This window comes from Balaenoptera musculus, chromosome 14 (assembly GCF_009873245.2).
Source record: "Balaenoptera musculus isolate JJ_BM4_2016_0621 chromosome 14, mBalMus1.pri.v3, whole genome shotgun sequence".
In the NCBI taxonomy this organism is placed as follows: domain Eukaryota; kingdom Metazoa; phylum Chordata; class Mammalia; order Artiodactyla; family Balaenopteridae; genus Balaenoptera; species Balaenoptera musculus.
Genome location: NC_045798.1, coordinates 46854029 through 46880184, shown reverse-complemented (window position 1 = coordinate 46880184; position 26156 = coordinate 46854029). Strand labels below are relative to the sequence as shown.

The following is a 26156-nucleotide window of genomic DNA, read 5'->3' as shown; positions in this document are numbered from 1 at the left end:
AGTTTCGGTGTTTAAAATAGTAACAAAATATGCTGTGTTCTTCCTCTTGGCAGAAGGTCCAGCAGTGTAATCAGGATAACAGTCACATGCATGCTCAAGACTACGTCCGGACGTATAACTATGAAGGAAAAGGATCGGCGGCTGGTTCTGTGGGTTGTTGCAGTGAACGACAAGAAGAAGATGGGCTTGAATTTTTGGATCATTTGGAACCCAAATTTAGGACACTAGCAGAAACATGCATGAAGAGATGAGTGCATTCTATTTAGTCTACAAAAGCCAGTGGCTTTAATTGTCTCTTTTAAATTATTATTACAAGGCAGGATTTTTTTAAAAATAGAAGATGCTGTTTTGGGGGCTTTTCCCCTTTATTTTGTTGAGATCTCTTTAACCAAATGTGCTTTTACAGAGGGATGCTGTGAATAACTACACAAATTTCCTGATTTTTCCATAGTTTTTAATTACTTGTCTTCCACCTCAGGACACCTGCAGATAGACAAGTTGAGAAAGTCTGCATTATTGTTTACATTTGGGTATAGTGACAGCAGCCAATTTATAGTGCAATAATATGTAATTAACTCAAGTCTATATCATAGACTACTTGGAGTATAACCGAATGGAAAATTGAAGAGGTCTTGCTCTAACATTATCTTCAGTTACCTAAATTAATTGTTTGTGTGGTGCTTGAAGACTGTTGTTCTCCTAAACATTCTAAAGTGTATACACGGCATTCTTGCTATTGTTTTAGTCTTGTAACATGACCTTTCTTCATAAAGCAAAGGGAGATTCCCAACTAAGCGTTGACTGTTACTATAATTCCATTTTGGTGGACTTTAGTTTCTGTGTTGTATTCTCTGTGAAACCTGGCACTGAATCTACATTTCCTCTGTTACCCACCTTCTCCGCAAAATTTAAATTAACAAAACGCTGAGGAATGTATTTTTACTCCTGCAAGGTTTTGGTCTTTGGTCCCCGCCACTCCCCACCGCCCCTTCTGTCTGCCTCTCACCCTCTCTCTTCCCTCTTTCCCCCTCTCCCTCTCTTTTTCCCTCTATCTCTCTCTTTCTCTTTCTCTTCTTTTTGTTCTTAAAATTCCGATTTGGGTTGGAGAATCTAAATATTTTTAAAAGCCGCCTCTTTTTTCCTCGCTTATAAAGTGACTTATTCTGTGTTTCTGTTTTATGTAAGCACCTGTATTCTTGGCTTTTCTTAAAATCAATGTAATGTCGATTTTTTTGTTTCAACTGTTTTGGTGATTGCTTCATTACCTCCTCAACAAAGACCCTTTAATTTTGCCATTCAGCTGTAGAAATATGTCATGCTTTTATTTGATGCAACATTTTATGTTAACAAAAGGAATAGTGTAATTAAAATTAGGGTGTGGATGTTTAGTATATAATAGTATATTTACAGTTAGTTCATTATTGCAAGGATACAGTTTATAAATGCAAAATAGTGATGTTTTTTGAAATAAGCTTTGCAATACAGGGATCGTGAAATCTCTCTAGGAATAACTTTTATAGCTTTTTAGATGAGATGGCTAGTTATAGCTATGTGTTTGTAAAGTTTTTTTAAAAATATTTTCAGATTACAGTTTTTTACAAATGTAGAAGAGGTTCGAACTATTTAAATTTTGAAATAATAAGACAAAATTAAACTTAATAGCCAACCAAATTCCAGGCTACATTTCACAGCTGATTTCAGGCAATGAATTTTCTATCCATACTAACCATATGGACATTTTAAAAGTATTTCTGATATTTAGCATTGTTAATAATATGCCTATTTTGAATTCACAGGATTGGCTTATAACAATTATTTTTAAAAATTAACACTGGGTAATTTATTCAATAATCAGTTTATCTTTTCAATAGTTTCATCACTACTCAGTCAAAAATACTGTTTCTCAAAGTTATTTTTAATAAATTATGTATAAAATTCTTGTATATTACTAGTTACGATAAAGTAAATCAAGTAGTTTTTAAGAATCAGTGTCTTTGTTAATCATGTGTCTGATATGAGCTTATGGGATTGTATTTTTCTTACTTAGAGAAGTGAGTCTCTTTTTTAGAATCCTGTTCTACATTTTTTAGAATTTTAGAGTTTGATTTGGAGAGGTAATTGGTCCGTTGTTATCACCACATTCATCTAATTTTACTATTCTAAATACTGTGATGCTGTGGGGTGTTGGTTAAGCTGCATAATTTCTCTGTGTCTGGTTTTCTTCATCTAAAATGGGGAATAATAATAGAACTCCTTTCCTAGGGTTCTATTAGAGTGGCTGTAAGACATTTGAATAAAAAATCGTTTTTAAGCATGAAAGTCAGAGTGGTCCACCTAAAAGGCACTCCTAATAAAACCAAATAATTTTAAATAAGTCACATATACAACCCATTTCATATTAACAAAAATCAATTAAGAAAACAGGATAATGAAAAGGTTGGACTTTTGGGGGGGTTATTTTATTTTTTGTTTTTCATTTTCGAATGTTTGTCAATTGAGCATATGTTTCTCCATAATGATCATCTGTTGACTGGGTCTTATATTTCCTGTGGTTCAGAATATACATTGCAAAGATTGCTGAAGTATCTGCAAAGGATTGCTTTGTTTGAAATACTGTGAAACTACTCTGTTCAAATTGGCTGGAAAGAGGAACATCCACTTCTTAAAAAGGGCACTAATTCTAAAGCTCTTTGAAAATTACATGTGCTTAAGATTCCTCCTGTCAAGCCCATCCTTAGCTGCTCTGCTAGCTTGTTCTGCTAAAGAATGGTTTGCCTCCGAGGCAAGCAGTTGCTTGCCTGGGAGTTTAAGACTCTTGGCAGTCACCATGGTAATCTAAATGCAAAAACTCCAGAGAGACTACCCTGATGGAAACTCCCAGCTCCACCCTTATTAGCTGTGGGATTTGAGAAGTCACTCAAACTTGGAGTCTAGTTTCCTCACTTGTATGACACCTATTGAGGGGGTTGGAGGAGTCTACTTCATAGTTTTTTTTGTCAGTTAAAAGAGTTAATTCATGAAAAGACTTGGTACTGGGTTAGCCCTCAATATATGTGTCAGCTGCTGCTATTATCGTAGGAGCAGAGGATGCCTGCCATAGCTGGGAATAATCATAGCTCCTGTATCCACTTCTCTACAGCTGACAACTTGCCATCATGTTCCCGTTCATTTTCCCCAGAAGCTCTATCAGTGTTTTACCTGTGATGGCCTTTGGGAACTTCATGGCTAATAATAGTTTCCAGGTCTCTGATTCTTGGTAGTCAGGAAGCTATATCATATCCATAGCCCACAAATCAGTGTGTGATCAGTCTTTTTTTTTTTTTTTTTTTTTTTTTAAATTTTATTTGTTTTATTTATTTATTTTTGTCTGCGTTGGGTCTTCGTTGCTGCGGGCAGGCTTTCTCTAGGTGCGGCGAGCGGGGGCTACTCTTCGGTGCGGTGCGCCGGCTTCTCGTTGCAGTGGCTTCTCTTGCTGCAGAGCACGGGCTCTAGGCACACGGGCTTCCGTAGTTGTGGCATGCGGGCTCCAGAGCACAGGCTCAGTAGTCGTGGCGCACGGGCTTAGTTGCTCCACGGCATGTGGGATCTTCCCCGACCTGGGCTCGAACCCGTGTCCCCTGCACTGGCAGGCGGATTCTTAACCACTGCGCCACCAGGGAAGCCCCTGTGATCAGTCTTAAGACTTAAATGAAAAGCAGATAAAATTCCTAATAAGCCATACATTGCCTCAGGAAGCAAAAAGGAGACAAACTCTTAGAGATTTCCCCTACAAAATGTTGCTTCAACAGAGGAAGCCAACAGGGACCTGCAATTAGTTCAGTGCAATCTGCTTTTGTGGTCTCTGTATAATCATTTTCTGCTTTATTGGATCCCCTGTTTTAAGACTGGGTTTTATCTTCGTTCCTTTTCTTTCTTTTTTTTTTTTTAAGTGCAAAATCTGACTTTGACCACAAGCTTTCCCTTTAGTCTCTATCTCCAGCCTTTTCGTGGGCTCAAGATTGAAATCTCGACCCCAGATTTTGCCCTGGTCGACCCCTTAGGCAGTAACGTCCTGAGGACAAAATGCTTTTCCTTCTATGTACCTAGAACCATCATTTTTTTTACCTCCTTGAATAATGAAGCTGTAAGAGGTTACATGATATCTATGTAGAGCTACAACTCTTATCCAGTTCTTCTTTAAGACCTCTGTTATCCTATTATTTACTTTTAGGTCAAGACCTCTGTTAGCCTAGTACTTTTAACTCATTATGCGTAAAGACAAACAGTGTGTTGCCACATCCAATCAGGCCTTCCTGAGTTTCCTGTATAAATAGTGTCCTCCTTCTTATTACTTAGGCTTGAAGCTGAGAATCCTTAGCTTCTCTTTCTTGTCTGCATAGCACATCCTATTTGTTGCCCCAAACTGCCAAATTTTCTGAGAATTTTAAACACAATTTCATTCATTCATTTTTTTGCATACAGTCATTTAATGCTCTCCCATTACAGCCATGTAAGGCCTTCCTAATACAGACTGTTTGTGCTCATATGAGAAGGAACAAGCTGAATCAGCTACTCTTGCACAGGACAAGGCATGGTGTAGTTGTCCCTTACATCCCTATAGGAAATCTGCGCAGAGCTAAGAGGTTAGAACTGTGGAGTTTCTGCTAGTTGCCTGCTTGCTTTTATTTATGTTAGGATGCAGGAAGGAGGATGGAGCAAATTGCTGTTTCTTTCACAGTAGACAAATAGTAGGGTGACCTTGCTGGAATATTTGCTTGCACTATTTTTTTTTTTTTAATATTTATTTATTTATTTATTTATTTTTGGCTGTGTTGGGTCTTCGTTTGTGCGCGAGGGCTTTCTGTAGTTGCGGCGAGTGGGGGCCACTCTTCATCGCGGTGCGCGGGCCTCTCACTATCGCAGCCTCTCTTGTTGCGGAGCACAGGCTCCAGACGCGCAGGCTCAGTAGTTGTGGCTCACGGGCCCAGTTGCTCCGCGGCATGTGGGATCTTCCCAGACCGGGGCTCGAACCCGTGTGCCCTGCATTGGCAGGCAGACTCTCAACCACTGCACCACCAGGGAAGCCCCTGCACTATTTTTTAGAGTGTGGTTCACAGATCATCTACCTCAGAATCACCCATTGTGTTTGTTAAAATAAAGATCCCTCTGGGACCTCTCTGGTGGTCCAGTGGTTAAGACTCCGTGCTTCCACTGCAGGGGGTGCAGGTTTGATCCCTGGTCAGGGAAATAAGATCCCACAGGCAAAGTGGCCAAAAAAAAAAAAAAAGATCCCTTGAATCAGAATCACAGGATGACAGGTAATTGGGAAGAAGTAGGAAGGCCGCACTTTTTAATAAGTTTGCTAGGTCACTTTTACACCCTTTAAAGTTTGAGAACCATGGATAGGGATTAGTATCTAGATTTAGGTGATTATTCAGAAGTTTATGAAACTGAAGTATTTAAAGTTTGCTTCTTCATATCAGATACATTACACAAAATGCTAGAAATGTACCAAAGAGTTGAAACACATTAGTTTGTAAAATTCCACAATTTCAGTTGATTAACCATTTCAGAATGAACTCTGCTCCGTGATTCCTGCCAACCACATGGAGGGGAAGTGGAGGCATGGTCTTAAGGTAGAATTGTGGGATGAGGACACTCAGTAAACACTAAAAAAAAATGAGCTAATTTTGCCACATAAATGCTGCTAACCAATAACATGCATGCAAATTATGTTGCATCTCTTCCCAAAACAAATCAGGTTGTCAAATCTCCAGAGACAAATGGGGCAAGGAGGGTCAGCACCAGGTGCAACAGGTGACTCTGTCCGTGAAGTGGCAGTTACTTGGCAGTGCTATGCTGTCATGTGGAAGCCGTGTCAGGCAGGGTGACAGTCAGTGCTCACTGGGTAACCATGATGGCTAGGAGCTTCAGAGGGTTTTATGAAACAGGGAAGGGACCTGGTGAAAAAGTCAAGACTTGCAGCTTAAGGAGTGTTCCCATGGGAAGTGGGCCAATTGGAAATTTTCTAAGAACCAAGGACATGAGGTGAACCTACAGGGAATGAGATGTTCTGAAAGCCAAAGTTGAAAGGAGAGGGGCGGAGTCAACCTACAGAATTCTGATACAAAATTACCAGTAAATCAGGTAAAAGGAATTTATCCTGAAAAGGTAGGATAATGTTGCAAAGATTCCACATACATTCAAGGATGTTTATCTCAGTAGCATGAAATATGTGGATAATTGGAAATAAGCTAAATGTCCCATGATAGGAAAGTAAATGGTTTATAATACATTATTGTGATATAAGTTACCATAAATGAGGATAACGGAGGTAGTGACCATGGGCACTGACTTTGCAGTCTGAAAGACATGAATCCAAATTGCAACTTTGTTATCACTAACTGAGGAACCTTGGTAAGTCATGGGAGCATCAGATTTGTTACATATAAAATGGGGACAAAATAGGAATAAATGACATAATACATGTAAAGATCCTATCTTTTTAAAATATTTATTTATTTATTTTTGGTTGAGTCGGGTCTTAGTTGCAGCACGCGGGGTCTTCACTGAGGCATGCGGGATCTTTTCATTGTGGTGTGGGCTCTTCGTTGTGGCACGTGGGCTTCTCTCTAGTTGTGGCATGTGGGTTTTCTCTCTCTGCTTGTGGCTTGGGCTCCAGGGTGCGTGGGCTCTCTAGTTGTGGCATGCGGGCTTAGTTGCCCCGCGGCATGTGGGATCCCAGTTTCCCGACCAGGGCTCAAACCCGTGTCCCTTGCGTTGGAAGGCGGATTCTTTACCACTGGACCACGAGGGACGTCCCAAGGATCCTATTTTAGTGCTTGACACATCAATGTATTAATAAAGATAGCTATTGCTACTATTGTTATGATGGTAATGGAATATCATGCAATTATTTTATTTTGAAGGCTATTTAATTAAATAAGAAAAGACAAAATATAGTATTAATGGAAAAGTAGGACAATTCTCTAGCTCAGTATAATTCCAAATTCATATAAATGTAAGATTCTATGTAATATACTAAAATGTTGAGTGGTAATCTGCAGATGAAATATTTATTATGTTTTTGTGTTTCCATTTTACAATGAGCATTTATTATAAAATCGGGGGAAAATAATAAATGAAATAACAAGAAAAGTTCATAGGTTTTAGATTTTTGGAGATTTATAGACCTGTGAGAAAAAAACCTGTTAATCTTAGCCTTACAATGTCAAGGCTACAATGAACATATTACATTCACAGTAAATGACTGAATTGAAGCAAAAACAATATTTTATCATCTCATAATAATTGAGTGCACTCATGTGTTCTTGGTCTAAAAATTTTGCATTAGCACACAAATTTTATCATCAGTAAATTTTCATGTGCTGACTAGACTAAGAAAAAGTAATCAATTTACTAGAAGTACCAAATGAAATATTTCAAACAGTATTTGCATGAGGGCAAGGGTGAACCAAGTAAATTGTTCATTTTGTAGCAAGCCAAGCTTTCCCTCTTCCTCCTGCCATAGACACAAAGTTAATCTTTGCACAAAGAAGACTATGATGAGGACTTGCCTGGTGGCACAGTGGTTAAGAATCCGCCTGCCAATGCAGGGGACACCGGTTCAAGCCCTGGTCCAGGAAGATTCCATATGCTGTGGAGCATCTAAGCCAGTGCGCCACAACTACTGAGCCTGCACTCTAGAGACCACAAGCCACAGCTACTGAAGCCCGTGTGCCTAGAACCCGAGCTCCACAACAAGAGAAGCCACCACAAGGAGAAGCCCATGTCCCGCAACAAGGAGTAGCCCCCGCTCGCCACAACTAGAGAAAGTCAACGCGCAGCAGCGAAGACCCAACACAGCCAAAAATAATTAAATAAATTTAAAAAAGACTGCTGAGTCTTCATTACATTTTAAACATTGTGGTCTGGTCTGGAGTCTGTACTTTTTTTAATATATAAATTTATTTATTTTATTTATTTATTTCTGGCTGCGTTGGGTCTTCGTTGCTGGGAGCAGGCTTTTCTCTGGTTGCAGCCAACGGGGGCTACTCTTTGTTGCAGTGCATGGGCTTCTCATTGCGGTGGCTTCTCTCCTTGCGGAGCACGGGCTCTAAGCACCCAGGCTTCAGTTGTTGTAGCGCGTGGGCTCAGTAGTTGTGGCTCGCGGGTTCTAGAGTGCAGGCTCAGTAGCTGTGGTGCACTGGCTTAGTTGCTCCATGGCATGTGGGATCTTCCCTGACCAGGGATTGAACCCGTGTTCCCTGCATTGGCAGGCAGATTCTTAACCACTAAGCCACCAGGGAAGTCCCTGGAGTCTGTACTTTCTTTTTTTTTTTTAATTGAAAAATAGGAGTCATTTTCTAATTATTTTAATGTCTCCTTTATGCAAAATTTTCATATAAACATCAGTAATTTAAATTCCTCCTTTTTTGCATAATGCATATAGAAATCTTAGAGAATAAATATCATTTAAAAACTTCTAATTAATAAAATTATTTCTAGAACTCTTTATATGGTTCATTGATTGTTCACAGGAAAAGAATTTGGATAGTTTCCTAGAACAGGATTTAACTTGCAGACACAGTTTTGTTTTTTATGGTTATAATTGAGTGCTGTTTCTTCCAACAATAATAATAATTTAAAAGCTGCCAATACATCTTAGGTTTAAGCAGGAAAGAAAAAAACAACATTATGGGTTTCAACCATTTTTGGTTTTAACAGATTAATTTATCTCCGTAAAGATTTTTTAAGAAAGGGTATATGGATCCAAAATTCCGAATTTTTATCTCGACATTCTTAAAACTCATCTGCATCTTTAGGTAAATCACATAACTCCTTCTTTGGGTGTATGTTTCTTCAATAAAATGAGGGGTTAGACCAGGTTAAATATCTAGTCACTTTGTTATAATTTTCTATGATTCCCTGTTAATTTAATATAAGTGAAGTGGTAATTCAGTCTTAGTATATCATTTATTTCCAAATGTCCTCCAAGTCAAAGAGATTGTATTGCAATGTCTGTGGTGTGTGGGGATGTATGTCAAGGACAGGGCAAGGGTAGTTGGATTAGTCTGATGTTAGCTCCATGCCAACATGAAGCTGGTAAGCAGCCCCGATAAAATGTCTTTAACGGATAAATGCACAAGTCTATCCCAGAACTCTTCTGATGCTTTGATTTACATAGTTTGTCTGGATATGTGCCTGAAACTCAATTACTTAGGGAAGTTCCCTTTTTCTTTTTTTTGGCTGAGTTCCTTTAGGAAAGCTTCCAATAACATCTTTGGCAATTTTCAGTCTCTTGCAAAACCCTACCACTTTTTCATTGTTTCATTGATCTCATCATTTCCTTCCTTTCTCAACTTCAATTTATTCATTGCTTTAACCTATTCCACTATAACTTTAACTTCTTTTCCCTTCTCTTCTTTGTAATTACTCAGCAAAACCCTATCACTGGATAAACCCCATTTGCCAGCTATTTCATGAATTTTACTTGAACCCTGGAACATGGCTCAAGAAAAAACATTTAACCATATTGTAAGTGCTGACCCACAATTCTGCTCTGTTACCTAAGTTCAGCGTTTTTCAAACAGTGAGATACAGCCAACTGGTTGAAACACAGCCAATTAACTCGAGGGATGGCCACCTGCATTATTAATAAATTAGAAGGCAATGAACAGAAATGGTCAGTGTGTGTTACACATGGGAATAGTAAGTGTTATTCATGAAATTTAAGTTCCAGATTACATGTATGAGCTATGTACCAGTTCACAACATAAAAAATATTTCTTACTATAAATTAGAGTCAACAATTCAAAAGACTGGTCTAGTCAATTTCCTATTTTACACCTACTCTGCTTAAGTCTCTAGTCTACCTTCCTTGCTTAACATAACTTTGCATCTGATTTTAATGACAAAATAGAAACAGAACTCTCTCATCTTTCCACCACCAACTCTACCAGACTACCAACAACTATACCATGTACTTTGACCTCCATCCTTTATAATGGAAGACTTGCTCTGCTCCTATTTAAGGCAACCTCTCCATTAATACACTGGTTCCCATGACCTTTTGCTTCCTCAAGATCTTTGTTCATGAAATTAACCTCTCCTACATCGTCCATAATCTGCTGTTGCCTGGATCATCTCCAAGAATAAACAGAAATGCTTAATAGAAATAATTGTTAACATGGATATAGTAGTTTTCTTGTGCCATATTGTAAAAACTTTACATATGTTAATTCTTTTCATGCTCATTCAAATTAGGAACCATTATTATTCCCACTTTATAGATGAGGAAACTGAGACACAGAAATGTTAAATGACTAGCTCAGGGTAGTGGTACTAGGATATGATAGAATCAGTATTTGACTAGGCAATCTGACTTGAGAATCTACGCTCTTAGCCACCCTGCAATTTGCTTCTGTCATGTGAATAAAACTTGTTTACCTCAAGTTGCCCTTCAGCGATTGCCTCATTTTCTCCATCCCCTTTCATAGAAAAACCTACATAACAAAGACCCAAAGGATGCTGTTGCAGAAGCCTTTGAGTCCCATAAGACAAGCCTTCAACACCCAATTTCAGCATAGCTGAGTCTGACAGCTCCACACATCTGCCAGTGTACACCTGGAGCACCTGCTTCATCATCTCTCAGTCTGCGTGTAGGTGGAGCCCAGAAAGTCAGAGGAGTGATTGCTCCTCAGGGCCCACGCTCACCGTAAAGGGAAGAGAAGTCAGTGGACATGTGCTCCAGATTCCTGTTTGTTAAGGTGACCCTCCAATGCTTCCTCGCCTTTTGGTGTCCATGATTTTGAGTAATCTCCTCCTCTGGAATGAGGGCCAGGCCTCATTGACTAGAAGGCAGGGAAGGGCTTCTATTGACTAGAAGTAAGTCTATTGACTAGACTTGCTTCTAGTCAATAGAACATGGCAAAGGTGATAGGATGAGACTTCACCCACATAGCATATGATTATGCTATATAACATCCCATTTTAGCGGACCGGGGAAAGAGCTTCTTCTTGCTGACTTGCAATAAGCAGCCATATTAAGCAAGCCCATGTGACAAAGAACTGGTGTGACCTCTAGAAACTGCTGGTGGCCTGTAGGACTTGATGCTGCCCACCATCCATCCAACAGCCACAAAAAGCAGGCCATTTGTTACACAGCCATAAGGAAACCTGCCAAGAATCAGCATGAGCTTGAAAGTGGATCCTTCCCCACCTGAGCCTCTAGATGAAAATGCAGCCCAGCCAACACCTCAGTTGCAGCCTGGTGAGAATAAAGCAGAGCACCCAGCTAAGCCATGTCCAAATATTTGACACATAAAACTATGGATAATACATGTGTGTTGTTTTAAGCCTCTAAGTTTGTGGTGCTTAGAATTGCCTGGTAATGTACTGTCTTTCCAGAATACAACTCTGAAGTGCGGTAGACCTCATTTCTCAGAGCGTGACAAGTGGGACTGAGCCCACAACATTACTCAAGTCAATAACACAGCTTTTAGTGACTTTTATATTTTCCCAGTCTCTGATTCTGCCTCCAGGATTATCTCCCAGTAGACTGGCTTCTCTCACATCTGTGTTTCAGGCTTTGCTTTCAGGAGAACCAAAGTGTGACAGGTGCAAGGAAGCGATGATCTGAGAGTCGCTTTTGCTTCTATTTCTTCATCACCTAACCTAGTCCATCTGTGGCTCTGCAATTGTGCCTTCGTCACCACTACTCCAAGGAAACTCACTTTCCTGTCATCACCAATGGCTTAGTCACGTCCAATCCAATGACTTGTTTTTAGCCTTAATCTTACTTGACTTTTCAAAAGCTTATGCCACAGTTAATTACGTCCTTCTTGGTGACAAACTGTCTTCCCTTGGCTTATGGAACACCATGTTCACAGATCATTCCATTCCTCCTTAGTCTCTGGACACTCCTCCTTAGTCTAGGAGGAGCTGCTTCCTTTTTCCTTCCTGATTCTTGGAGTAACTAAGGGATCTATCTTCACTCATTCCCTAGATTTTCTCTTTCACTCTCAAAGTTTTAAATAATACATCTTAGCTTGGGTATGTAATAGACATCTCAAACTTTACATGTCCAAATAAAACCCTTCATGTCTTAATCCAAACCAGTTCCTCTCCCAATTTCCTTCCTTCATTCAGTCATTGTGTTCACACTGCTGCTTAGTACGAAGCCCTTGGTAGTCACCCTTGAATCTTCTCTTTCTCTCACATCCCACCTCCAATCTATCAGCCAGTCCTATGAGGTCTAACTTCAAGTTATACCACAAATCCAAACTTCATCACTAGTTCCGTCACTGCCTTTCATAGGTCAAACTATCATCACCTTCGGCCTGAACTGCTACATCTGCCAGTGTTGTCCTCTATAATCTCTTTTCTTGCAGCAGCCATAAGTGATTAATAAAATATATAAATCAAATCATGCCTTCCTCCCCCACCACCACCCAAAAGCCTTTCTATGCCTTTTTATGAGCAGGTGAGATTAAAATAAAACCTAAACTCTTTAACGGGGCCCATGAGTTTTTTTAAATCTCTGTTGCTTCTTTTTATCACTTTATATGCTAGTAGCCTTCACTCCACTCCAGCACTTGTTGGCTTCTCTCTGTTCTCTGAACAGACAAGCTTGTTGTTGATTTCCAGGGCTTTTATACTTGCTATTCTCTCAGGCTGGGATGCTTGTCCTCCAGATCATTGGTCTCCTCTATCATTCAGATCTCCAAGTTCACATCTCAGTAAATCTTTCCAGATGACCCCTATAAAATACCCACTTCTCAGGATATTTATACTAGCTTGGGTGTCAGGACTGTTTGGTCTTCCTAAAAGAGGTGTGGCAGAAAACTTGTGGTTTCAGGAAGCATGCCTTCACCACTGTCAATTATATGTGTCTTGAGAACATTTTTATTGTCCCAGTTGAGAGTGTGGAATGGAAAGATGAAAAAGTAGGTAAAGCATGAGCTAAAGGAAGAGATTTTTAAAAAACAAAATGAAAAACAAGACCCATAACATCTAGGTAGAGATGAACAGATGTATCTCAAAGGGAAGCGTGGTTTTGTTTCAAGACTGGCATTAGTCCCTGAGTAATAAGATATTGTGTTTCAGTACTTAGTATGAAGGCAATGGAAACACCAATCTCTGTCCCGTGTTTACTGTGTCATGATGCTAAAAGTCTTACATGATAACTTTGGTTATCTAGGTGGAAAGAATACCAAAACAATACCTGATTTTTTTTTTCCTTTTTGCCAATAGCTGTGGACATCAAAGTAAATCGTGAGAATTGTGTCAATTGTAAGCAGAGGGAAGTCTTAAAAATATAGACAGTTTATCTGGAAACCACTTAAAAGACCCAGCCCCAAGAGTTAGAATAAATATTCTTGCACTTGAGATGGGAAAGTGGAACCATTAGAATCTTTCTAGCCATGAATATTTCACCAAGGATAGGAAACATCTAGACCTAAATGGGTGTGTGGAAGAAATACTTCCTTGATATAGATTTGTCCTGTAATTTACTGAAATCTAGGGAAAGACTTTGAAAGTAAGAATAAACGAATACAGGTAACAACAGTCCAGGTAATAAACGAACCGGAAACCACAGTACATTTCATCATGCGCACCATGAAAGGACTTGATGAAGTACACAAAAGCAGACCTAAGCCTTTCTTGTAAAGTATTGATTAAATAGATTATATAAATGCTACAAAGAGAGCTAAAAAATGGGAAAAGGAGATTTATATCTAAATCAAAATGAAACATTTAAAAAAAAGTTTAAGAATCCGCATCTTAGAAAAACCCTAAGGCCTGAATTCTTCCAACGTCAATTTCATCATTTCCTGGGTTTTGTATCTGTCATCATATTTCAGAGTGAGTAAAGAACTTCCACATTCCTAGTGGTGCTTGTGCTACTGGTTAAAAAACCACATTTTGAGAACTGCTCATCTAGAGCAAGAATCTCATTTCTGATCTGTACAGTAGAATACTCTGGGAAGCTTTTACCTAAAACACTTAAGAGAGCCCCTCCTTTGGAGAATCTGATGTAATTGATCTGAGGGGGGGCCTGAACGTTGGTGTTTATTAAAAGCTCCCCAGGAGATATCAATATGCAGTGAGAGTTAAGAACTACTGTTCCTGGTGGTGATATTCCTAAATTTGTAGTCAGTCCTGCACCCACTGCAGCCTTCCCAAACTTTTGAGTCAATTACAGAACTGGGACATTCTCCTCCATAACTATAAATTTTATCTTGGCATTCAAAAAGCAATTTTAAAAATGTTTTGTGGTCCTAAAGCTTAGACAATAACGCATTCTAGAAGATACCCTTGCCTCCATCTTCCTACTTGTAAATCCAACCTATGAAACACAAGATTTTAACAGCTCCTGTGACTCTGGAACCACTTTTGTAATGAACATTAGCCAATATAAAGATGAAAAGGAAGAGGAGGAGGAGGAAGGAGGAGGACTTGAATTATGTTTTCAACAAATAAAATTCTATTTAAAGTGTACAAAATTTGAATTTATTTCAATAAATATTTAAATAATTTGTATATTTATTACACATAAATAATTTAATTTTAAAAATATGTAGTAAATATTGTCACAAAACAGTAATGAGGAGACAAACAGACAATGCAATTGTACTTAACATGGCCAATAAGCACATGAAAAATTGCTCAACATCATTAGTCATCAGGGAAAAGCAAATTCAAAACATAAGATATCACTTCATCAGTGAAATGCAAATGAAAACCACAATGAGACACCCATAGTGGTAAAATTATAAGACTGACAAAAATGTGTTGGCAAGGATGTAGAACAACTGGAACTCATATATATTGATATATGCTGGTGGGGAATTGGCCAGGCAGTTTGAATGAAAGTGAAGTATAGCCTTATCCTATGCCCTATGTCCTAGTTATTCTACTACTAGGGATATATGGGGGAGAAATGAAACTCTATGCGCACAAAAAGACTTGCACATGTTCATAGCAGCTTTATTCATAACAGCTAAAATGTGGAAACAACACAAAAGAGAAGAATTAAACACACTGTGGTATACAGACAATGCAATAGTACTCAGTAATAAAAGGGACAAGGTACTGATGCACTCAACAACAATGCTGAATGAAAGACATCAGACACAAAAGCATACATTCTGTGTGGCTGTCAGCCTCTAAGATGGTGTCCAATGATCTCTGCCTCTTGGTGTTCATGCCCTTGTGTGATTGCCATCCCTTGACTTTGGAGTGCTTCTAGTGACTTACTTCTAGCCAACAGAATTAAGCAGAGGTGACAGAATCTCACTTCTGATGTTGGGTTACAAAAAGACTGTGGCTTCCATTCTGGGCACCTTATCTTTCTGGTTTGTTCTGAGGGAAGCCAGGTACCCATGGTGTGGGCTGCCCTAGAGAGGCCCACATGGCAAGGAACTGATGTCTCAGCCAACATTTATCAAGGAAAGCCTGCCGAAAGTCATGTACAGGAACTTAAAAATAGATCCAGTGGAGCCTTGATATGACTGTAGCCTCAGCTACACACCTTGACTGCAACCTGAGCCAGAGACAGCCAGCTAAGCCTGGATTCCACAGAAACTGTGAGATAACAAGTCCTAGTTGTTTTAACCCACTAAGTTGTGGAATAATGCAAAAGTGATGTCCAATAGATAAAAAGTGATGCTGTAATAGATAACTAAGTTAGTGTGCAATTCCATTTATGTGAAATTCTAAGGAAGTCAAAACTACTCCTTAGTGACAGAAAGCAGAACAGTGGCTGCCTCAGGGTGGGGGTATTGACTAGGGTGAAGGAAATGTTCTCTATCTTGATTTCAATGAAGGTAACACTATATATATAGATAGACAGATAAATAACTGGGTCGGCCAAAAAGTTCGTTCGGGTTTTTGGTACGATGTTACTGAAAAGCCCGAACGAACTTTTTGGCCAACCATATATATATTTATGTATACATTTGTCAACACTTATTGAAGTGTATGCTTAAGGTCTATGAAGTTTACTCTATGTAATCCAGATGTAAAAGGAAAAATCTTTTCTAAAATTTTACATTTTTACAAGATAGAGAGGCCAGAGATTTAAAAACTACCTACCCCAGGGCAATTATGTCAAACAAGTTAACAGGCAATTTAAAACTTCAGTTAGAATCTCTAAACAGATGGGGTTAGAGTACCCAGGTCAGGCTGACTTGCATCCCTGTTACATTTGGAGGGGAAGGGGAGGAAAAAGCTAGAGGACCTTGGACAAACTTGGGAAAAAAAAAAAAACCTGGCATATTCCTGGCCAAATGCCATGATAGAGTATGTCCTTCTCCTTTGAACAGAGGAGTCTGGAAAACTATTGCTGAGAGAGCCCAGAAGAGCAAGGCTCAGCCCACCTATTCTCAGGGAATACTTTGTATGCTATGATAAATGAATGTGGCAGAAAATAAGATGTCTTTATCTTACATTATGTCATGAGAACATGTGTGTCCTTATCACTTGTCAGTATCTCTCTGGAGAGAGAAAACCTTATTCTCTCTGTGCCAAATGAGAAAGGAAAAGTTGATATTGGGTGACACTGGTGTCAATTATCTTGGTAATATTACAGAAAGGCAGGTCACCATAAGGGGAAAGATGTCATAGTTACATCCACGGTGCTTGTCCATTCCAATTTCATTTGACCACCCATCCTAGAATAAGACGAATGGGGAGAGGCAGTGGGTTCCAGACTTTGCTTGGACCTTTGGAACAGTACATCAGTTGATGCCCATTCTAACTGGTATGAGGTTATACCTCATTGTAGTTTTGATTTGCATTTCTCTAATAATTAGTGATGTTGAGCAGCTTTTCACGTGCTTCTTGGCCATCTGTATGTCTTCTTTGGAGAAATGTCTATTTAGGTCTTCTGCCCATTTTTGGATTGGGTTGTTTGTTTTTTTAATATTGAGCTGCATGAGCTCTTTATATATTTTGGAGATTAATCCTTTGTCCGTTGATTCGTTTGCAAATATTTTCTCCCATTCTGAGGGTTGTCTTTTCGTCTTGTTTATGGTTTCCTTTGATGTGTAAAAGCTTTGAAGTTTCATTAGGTCCCATTTGTTTATTTTTGTTTTGATTTCCATTACTCTAGGAGGTGGATCAAAAAAGATCTTGCTGTGTTTCATGTCAAAGAGTGCTCTTTCTATGTTTTCCTCTAAGAGTTTTATAGTGTCCGGCCTTACATTTAGGTCTCTAATCCATTTTGAGTTTATTTTTGTGTATGGTGTTAGGGAGTGTTCTAATTTCATTCTTTTACATGTAGCTGTCCAGTTTTCCCAGCACCACTTATTGAAGAGACTGTCTTTTCTCCATTGTATATCCTTGCCTCCTTTGTCATAGATTAGTTGACCATAGGTGCGTGGGTTTATCTCTGGGCTTTCTATCTTGTTCCATTGATCTATGTTTCTGTTTTTGTGCCAGTACCATATTGTCTTGATTACTGTAGCTTTGTAGTATAGTCTGAAGTCAGGGAGTCTGATTCCTCCAGCTCCGTTTTTTTCCCTCAAGACTGCTTTGGCTATTCGGGGTCTTTTGTGTCTCCATACAAATTTGAAGATTATTTGTTCTAGTTCTGCAAAAAATGCCATTGGTAATTTGATAGGGATTGCATTGAATCTGTAGATTGCTTTGGGTAGTATAGTCATTTTCACAATATTGATTCTACCAATCCAAGAACATGGTATATCACTCCATCTGTTGGTATCATCTTTAATTTCTTTCATCAGTGTCTTATAGTTTTCTACATACAGGTCTTTTGTCTCCCTAGGTTAGTTTATTCCTAGGTATTTTATTCCTTTTGTTGCAATGGTAAATGGGAGTGTTTCCTTAATTTCTCTTTCAGATTTTTCATCATTAGTGTATAGGAATGCAAGAGATTTCTGTGCATTAATTTTGTATCCTGCAACTTTGCCAAATTCATTGATTAGCTCTAGTAGTTTTCTGGTAACATCTTTAGGATTCTCTATGTATACTATCATGTCCTCTGCAAACAATGACAGTTTTACTTCTTTTCCAATTTGGATTCCTTTTATTTCTTTTTCTTCTCTGATTGCCGTGGCTAGGACTTCCAAAACTATGTTGAATAATAGTGGTGAGAGTGGACATCCTTGTCTCGTTCCTAATCTTAGAGGAAATGCTTCCAGTTTTTCACCATTGAGTATGATGTTTGCCGTGGGTTTGTTGTATATGGCCTTTATTATGTTGAGGTAGGTTCCCTCTATGCCCACTTTCTGGAGAGTTTTTATCATAAATGGGTGTTGAATTTTGTCAAAAGCTTTTTCTGCATCTATTGAGATGATCATATGGTTTTTCTTCTTCAGTTTGTTAATATGGTGTATCACATTGATTGATTTGCATATATTGAAGAATTCTTGCATCCCTGGGATAAATCCCACTTGATCATGGTGTATGATCCTTTTAATGTGTTGTTGGATTCTGTTTGCTAGTATTTGGTTGAGGATTTTTGCATCTATATTCATCAGTGATATTGGTCTGTAATTTTCTTTTTTTGTAGTATCTTTGTCTGGTTTTCATATCAGGGTGATGGTGGCCTCATAGAATGAGCTTGGGAGTATTCCTTCCTCTGCAATTTTTTGGAAGAGTTTGAGAAGGATGGGTGTTAACTTTTCTCTAAATGGTTGATAGAATTCACCTGTGAAGCCATCTGGTCCTGGACTTTTGTTTCTTGGAAGATTTTTAATCACAGTTTCAATTTCATTACTTGTGATTGGTCTGTTCATATTTTCGGTTTCTTCCTGGTTCAGTCTTGGAAGGTTCTACCTTTCTAAGAATTTGTCCATTTCTTCCAGGTTGTCCATTTTATTGGCATAGAGTTGTTTGTAGTAGTCTCTTAGGATGCTTTGTATTTCTGCAGTGTCTGTTGTAACTTCTCCTTTTTCATTTCTAATTTTATTGATTTGAGTCCTCTCCCTCTTTTTCTTGATGAGTCTGGCTAATGGGTTATCAATGTTATCTTCTCAAAGAACCACCTTTTATTTTTATTGATCTTTGCTATTGTTTTCCTTGTTTCTATTTCATTTATTTCTGCCCTGATCTTTATGATTTCTTTCCTTTTGCTAACTTTGGGTTTTGTTTGTTTTTCTTTCTCTAGTTCCTTTAGGTGTAAGGTTAGATTGTTTATTTGAGATTTTTCTTGTGTCTTGAGGAGGCTTGTATAGCTATTAACTTCCCTCTTAGAACTGCTTTGCTGCATCCCATAGGTTTTGGGTCGTCGTGTTTTCATTGTCATTTGTCTCTAGGTATTTTTTGATTTCCTCTTTGATTTCTTCAGTGATTGATCTCTTGTTTATTTAGTAACGTATTGCTTAGCCTCCATGTGTTTGTGTTTTTAACGTTTTTTTCCCTGTAATTGATTTCTAATCTCATAGCATTGTGGTCAGAAAAGATGCTTGATATGATTTCAATTTTCTTAAATTTACTGAGGCTTGATTTGTGACCCAAGATGTGATCTATCTTGGAGAATATTCCGTGCGCACTTGAGAAGAAAGTGTAACCTGCTGTTTTTGGATGGAATGTCCTATAAATATCAATTAAATCTATCTGGTCTATTGTGTCATTTAAAGCTTCTGTTTCCTTATTTATTTTAATTTTGGATGATCTGTCCATTGGTGTAAGTGAGGTGTTAAAATCCCCCACTATTATTGTGTTACTGTCGATTTCCTCTTTTATAGCTGTTAGTAGTTGCCTTAGGTATTGAGGTGCTCCTATGTTGGGTGCATATATATTTATAATTGTTATGTATTCTTTTTGGATTGATCCCTTGATCATTATGTAGTGTCCTTCCTTGTCTCTTGTAATATTCTTTATTGTAAAATCTATTTTATCTGATATGAGTATTGTTACTCCAGCTTTCTTTTTTTTTTTTAAACAATTTAATCCTCTGAATAAGAGTACATTCCTACTTATTATTATTATTATTATTTTAATTTTTAAATTTATTTATTTATTTATTTATGGCTGTGTTGGGTCTTCGTTTCTGTGCGAGGGCTTTCTCTAGTTGTGGCAAGCGGGGGCCACTCTTCATCACGGCGCGCGGGGCCTCTCGCTATCGCGGCCTCTGTTGTTGCGGAGCACAGGCTCCAGACGTGCAGGCTCAGTAATTGTGGCTCACGGGCCCAGTTGCTCCGCGGCATGTGGGATCTTCCCAGACCAGGGCTCAAACCCGTGTCCCCTGCATTGGCAGGCAGATTCTCAACCACTGCGCCACCAGGGAAGCCCACTGCACCACCAGGGAAGCCCACTCCAGCTTTCTTTTGATTTCCGTTTGCATGGAATATCTTTTTTCCATCCCCTCACTTTCAGTCTGTATGTGTCCCTGAAGTGGGTCTCTTGTAAACAGCATATATATGGGTCTTGTTTTTGTATCCACTCAGCAAGCCTGTGTCTTTTGGTTGGAGCATTTAATCCATTCACGTTTAAGGTAATTATCGATATGTATGTTCCTATGACTATTTTCTTAATTGTTTTGGGTTTGTTCCTTTAGGTCCTTTTCTTCTCTTGTGTTTCCCACTAAGAGAAGTTCCTTTAGCATTTGTTGTAAAGCTGGTTTGGTGGTGCTGAATTCTCTTAGCTCTTGCTTGTCTGTAAAGCTTTTGATTTCTCCATCGAATCTGAGTGAGATCCTTGCCGGGTAGAGTAATCTTGGTTGTAGCTTCTTCCCTTTCATCACGTTAAGTATATCTTGCCACTCCCTTCTGGCTTGTAGAGTTTCTGCTGAGAAATCAGCTGTTAACCTTATGGGAGTTCCCTTGTATGTTATTTGTCATTTGTCCCTTGCTGCTTTCAATATTTTTTCTTTGTCTTTAATTTTTCCCAATTTGATTACTATGTGTCTCAGCATGTTTCTCCTTGGGTTTATCCTGTATGGGACTCACTGCGCTTCCTCGACTTGGGTGGCCATTTCCTTTCCCATGTTAGGGAAGTTTTCAACTATAATCTCGTCAAATATTTTCTCTTGTCTTTCTCTCCCTCTTCTCCTTCTGGGACCCCTATAATGCGAATGTTGTTGTGTTTAATGTTGTCCCAGAGGTCTCTTAGGCTGTCTTCATTTCTTTTCATTCTTTTTTCTTTATTCTCTTCCACAACAGTGAATTCCACCATTCTGTCTTCCAGGTCACTTATTCATTCTTCTGCCTCAGTTATTCTGCTATTGATTCCTTCTAGTGTAGTTTTCATTTCAGTTATTGTATTGTTCATCTCTGTTTGTTTGTTCTTTAATTCTTCTAGGTCTTTGTTAAACATTTCTTGCATCTTCTCGACCTTTGCCTCCATTCTTTTTCCGAGGTCCTGGATCATCTTCACTATCATTATTCTGAATTCTTTTTCTGGAAGGTTGCCTATCTCCATTTCATTTCATTGTTTTTCTGGGGTTTCATCTTGTTCCTTCATCTGGTACATAGCCCTCTGCCTTTTCATCTTGTCTATCTTTCTGTGAATGTGGTTTTTGTTCCACAGGCTGCAGGATTGTAGTTCTTCTTGCTTCTGCTGTCTGCCTTCTGGTGAATGCGGCCATCTAAGAGGCTTGTGCAAGTTTCCTGATGGGAGTGACTGGTGGTGGGTAGAGCTGACTGTTGCTCTGGTGGGCAGAGCTCAGTAAAACTTTAATCCGCTTGACTGCTGATGGTTGGGGCTGGGTTCCCTCCCTGTTGGTTGTTTGGCCTGAGGCAACCCAACACTGGAGCCTACCTGGGCTCTTTGGTGGGGCTAATGGCAGACTCTGGGAGGGCTCACGCCAAGGAGTACTTCCCAGAACTTCTGCTGCCAGTGTCCTTGTCCCCACGGTGAGCCACAGCCACCCACCTCTGCAGGAGACCCTCCAACACTAGCAGGTAGGTCTGGTTCAGTCTCCCCTGGGGTCACTGCTCCTTCCCCTGGGTCCCGATGCACACACTACTTTGTGTGTGCCCTCCAAGAGTGGAGTCTCTGTTTCCCCCAGTCCTGTTGAAGTCCTGCAATCAAATCCCACTAGGCTTCAAAGTCTGATTCTCTAGGAATTCCTCCTCCCGTTGCCGGACCCCCAGCTTGGGAAGCCTGACGTGGGGCTCAGAACCCTCACTCCAGTGGGTGGACTTCTGTGGTGTAAATGTTCTCCAGTCTGTGAGTCACCCACCCAGCAGTTATGGGATTTGATTTTATTGTGATTGTGCCCCTCCTACCATCTCATTGTGGCTTCTCCTTTGTCTTTGGATGTGGGGTATCTTTTTTGGTGAGTTCCAGTGTCCTCCTGTTGATGATTGTCCAGCAGCTAGTTGTGATTCTGGTGTTCTCACAAGAGGGAGTGAGAGCACATCCTTCTACTCCACCATCTTGGTTCAGGGCTCTACTTAACATTGTTTTGAGTAGGAAATAAAGTTCTTAAGGATGACTCCTCTGTGAGTTTGGAATCATTTATTTTGAGATGTCTAAAAGTACTATTTATTACTTTGGGGGCCTGAAAGGGTGATTTTAGTCAGAGATTCTCATTTTTAAAGTGAAATATTATAGTTAAGATCAAGTCTTTCTTTGACCACCATCCAAATAGAACTTGGAATCTGGGAGAAACAGCCAATTTTATTGCACATGTCAAGAACACTGCAACCTTAGGAGAAAGGGACAACAAAATAGCCTTTCTGGGATATGCCTACGTGCCTACTAGGAATATTTCTAGCTTCTCTCTCTCTCTTTTTCCTTTAACATTCAGGTAAGACCCCTGCATTAGGGTTGTTTAGAGGAATAGGGATCTGGTATAACCTTACATAGATGTGTGTAAGTTAAGACTAGAACTTATCAATTAGGGAAAAGTGCAGCTTATCATAACGTTGAAAGGCAAACACAAGTATGATGCTTGAAAGCAGTGCAAGAAAAGAACGTTGGTGTTTGGCTTGTTCAGTGAACACTAAGTAGCTAATTGGTAGAAAGCTATTCCTTATCTAGTGACGGAAGGGCTTGAGAAACTGGGCAGGCTGAAAAGAAGAAAACAAATCAAGATGAATAAATCTTGAGTAAATAAAATTAATGAGTAGATAATTTAAAATAAAATCATCAATTAAGAACAATAAATAATAACTGCTGAATTAAATAATTTACCGCCCATAGAGAACTGGTGGGAAAATCTGCTTCTCCACTCCTGAGCTAGCTGATAGGCCTCTGAGCTGGGGGTCTGCCACTTGCCCAAGCTGATTTTGAGGGATGGTCCTCCTAAACTTCCGGGAAAAAAAGAAGACTGACGGGCCAATGAATCAGATGAATGACACATGGGATCTGGAAGTTGGACCATTCACACCTGTAGCCTTCATCCATGAGTAATGCTCTTTGAACAACTGATGTACACAATGTACTCTCCTGGCGACGTGAGAACATACAGGAGAAACTAAAGCCTCACCCGGTGGGAGGAGACTTTCACGCTGACGTGAAGCGAAGGATTATGGGATGATTCCAAGATGAGAGGGACTAAATTGACCCTGTAGCAGGGCTTTGTTACCCTGAGTTTGTCTAGTTAATGTAAGAGGTCATCACTCACACGACGGAGTTGTTGTCTGTGTGGAAATCCGTCTTCCTTCCAGCCTGGTGAGAAGTCACCAGGAGACAATTCCTCTCTCCTTGAAAGGCCTGTTTGCAGAAGAGAGGCTATTTGTCAGGGCGTCTGAAGATTTCCGTGGAGGAAGAGTAAAACCATTGTAATAGTTCTTGCATCATTTATTAATAAGGAGAGACTGAAAGGGAGCCTTTCTGAGCCTGGCACACCCTATCCGGATTGGACTATTACCATGGTGTTACTTAAACTGGATATTTCTGAATTTAAGAGATGTACAAATATTCAATTTTTGAATGTTTGTTGCAAGGTTAGAGTGAAAGGTCACACCTCTGTGGCTGGGAGTGTTTTCTCCGGAAAGGAATGGGTAATCCTACTGTCAATCACTCTGGGTAGAAATTAATCCTCAGGAGTAAGGACACAGCACAGAAAAGGAGGAAAGATAAACTTCTGTTCCCTGGGAGGCCAGGGCTCATTCTGGTCTAGGCTCGAGGTTCTCTTTGTTTCCTGGAGCATTTCCATGGGGGTGGAAATAGAGCTGGGAGGGGTGCTTGCCATGAGGTTGGTGGGGATCACGGGATGGCTCTCGTCCTGAGCAGCAATGCAATATTACAGGTTACTCTTCACGTCAACTGTCTCCAGCAGTCTTTATAAATGACCAAAAAAAAAAAAAAAAATCTAGGCCGTTCTTAGCGGCGCTGTTGGAAATTAGTGGAGGACCTATGGCCACACTTTGGGAAAGGTGGTACAGGAAAAGCAGCAAACTCTCCTGGAGGCTGGAAGGGCAGTAACAGAGTTTAGTACTCTTAGAGAAAAACAGCAGTGGAGATGAGAGAATCCGACCGCCCAGTTGCCAAGCACCAGGGAAGAGCCTTCTCTAAAAGAGCAAGTGGATACACGAAGGGGAGCTAATTTCTAAAAATTAAGTCTGAGAACGCTCCTGGCATTTGAGTACATGTTTGTACAGTATTTCCCACTCTTGCTCCAGCAAGCAATTTGTTCGAATACTGTTCATTACCATGACTATTTACCCTAAATAATATTCTACAAATGCTTCTGAGCTAACGTCTCAGGGCAGAACTCATTCTGTGTCACTATTAGGACTATTCAACATGAAACTTTTACTTGGTTTTAATTTAAGCTTTTCATAAATATCTCTTCCCTTACCAGCAAATTTGTTCCAAACATCATACAGTTGTACTGGTTGTGTTTTATAGGCGTGTGTGAGGGGACCCACATTTGTGGTGTCACCGCCCATATAAACCACTGAGGTGAGTGGGTGTGTGAGACCAGCACCTGTGGGCACGGAGTTGTGCAAGGCAGCCTTCTCAGTGGGCTAGGAGTCGGCTCCCAGCTCCTAGGGTCTTTACCCTTTCTGTGGCCAGAGATTCCTCCTAGATACAGAGAACTCTTCCTAATGATCTTAAGTTTGCTTTCTACTGAAAATTTGTCAATTCACCTGGATCCCTGAAGTTTTATACATTAGCTTAAGATCACCTTCTATTTTTGATCTTCTATTTATTGCTGCTCTTACCCTCAAACTAAGAAGATAACAAGGAAAAATAATATTTCTTTCCCATTTTTGTACATTATTCTTTTAGTAGTGACTTCCAACTGACTTTCCAGTTTGGGGTACAGGGTATTAAAATAAAGATATTTCAGAATAACTCTTTACACTTTATGATGTCTCATGATGATTTAAAATTAATTTTATTATAGAAGGCATCCAGTTCTAACTATATTCAAACTAAAGCTCATGTTTTAAATAAATTTTCAACAATTTCATTTAAAATTGTAATCTCCACAGGAAAAATAAAAGCAATTTTTAAATTTGTCTTCAAGTCATATTTATAATTATAACTGCCTATGAAGATTCTTTTCTAAATTATAAAAACACATTGCTTTTTATTAGGACTTTAATATACTCATGGTGGACAAATACATGTCTTAGCAAAACAGGAAATTCCAAGATAGTTATATTCCATATTGTTATTATTCAATATTCATATTGCACCTAGAATTTTACAATACAAATAGAAAATATCACCAATATGCTTTCTTACACTATTTCTGGAATAGATTCCTATAATTTTTATTTTGGAGAAGTTAAACATAGAAGCTCAGAGTAACTGTCATATATAGTCAGTAGGTTTAACAATCGCCTTAATTATACAGCAAATGATAGCTATCTTATGGTTTTAGTCACATGGAAGACAGTAGTAATCAGGTCAGACTCTATTAGACAAAGTTGAAATCACCGAAAACTAGGGCTACTGAGCATAAAGAAAAACATTTCAAATCTTTTATTCCCTAAATATTAAGGAAAAGCTATATCATGGCAGAAACAGGTTCATTAATGAAGTTAATGAGCCCATTAACTCACCCAAAGTGATCATCTTTCTTACAGATTGAGGGGACGGTTCTCCATCTCTTCTAGGATGAAATTCAACTCCTGAGCCTGGTTTGTTAGGAGACTACCTTTCTAACCTAATTCTCAGCACAGAAGGTCTTCCATCCAGTGGTTCTGAAGAAACTCCTTTCTATTTCCTTGATGTGGGAAACCCTCACAAGACTCCTGAGAGCTCCACTAGGGCTATTACTATCGTCTTTGCCCCAAACATGC

The 26156-nt window shown here is 39.3% G+C and overlaps 1 protein-coding gene across 4 annotated transcripts in view; it reads left to right on the top strand.

The window, feature by feature from the left end:
- DSC2 (desmocollin 2) overlaps positions 1 to 10507 on the top strand; it is a 40932-nt gene extending 30425 nt beyond the window's left edge. For 2 of the 4 annotated variants that reach the window (XM_036822869.1, XM_036822867.1), the window contains one exon: positions 54 to 2319. In XM_036822869.1, coding sequence (XP_036678764.1) covers positions 54 to 251 — 198 coding nt within the window. In that variant the 3' untranslated portion in view covers positions 252 to 2319. Of the gene's footprint in view, positions 1 to 53; positions 2320 to 10478 lie in introns of those variants that run through there. The other 2 variants (XM_036822871.1, XM_036822868.1) reach the window with 2 other exon arrangements.
- The last annotated feature ends 15649 nt before the right edge of the window (positions 10508 to 26156 follow it).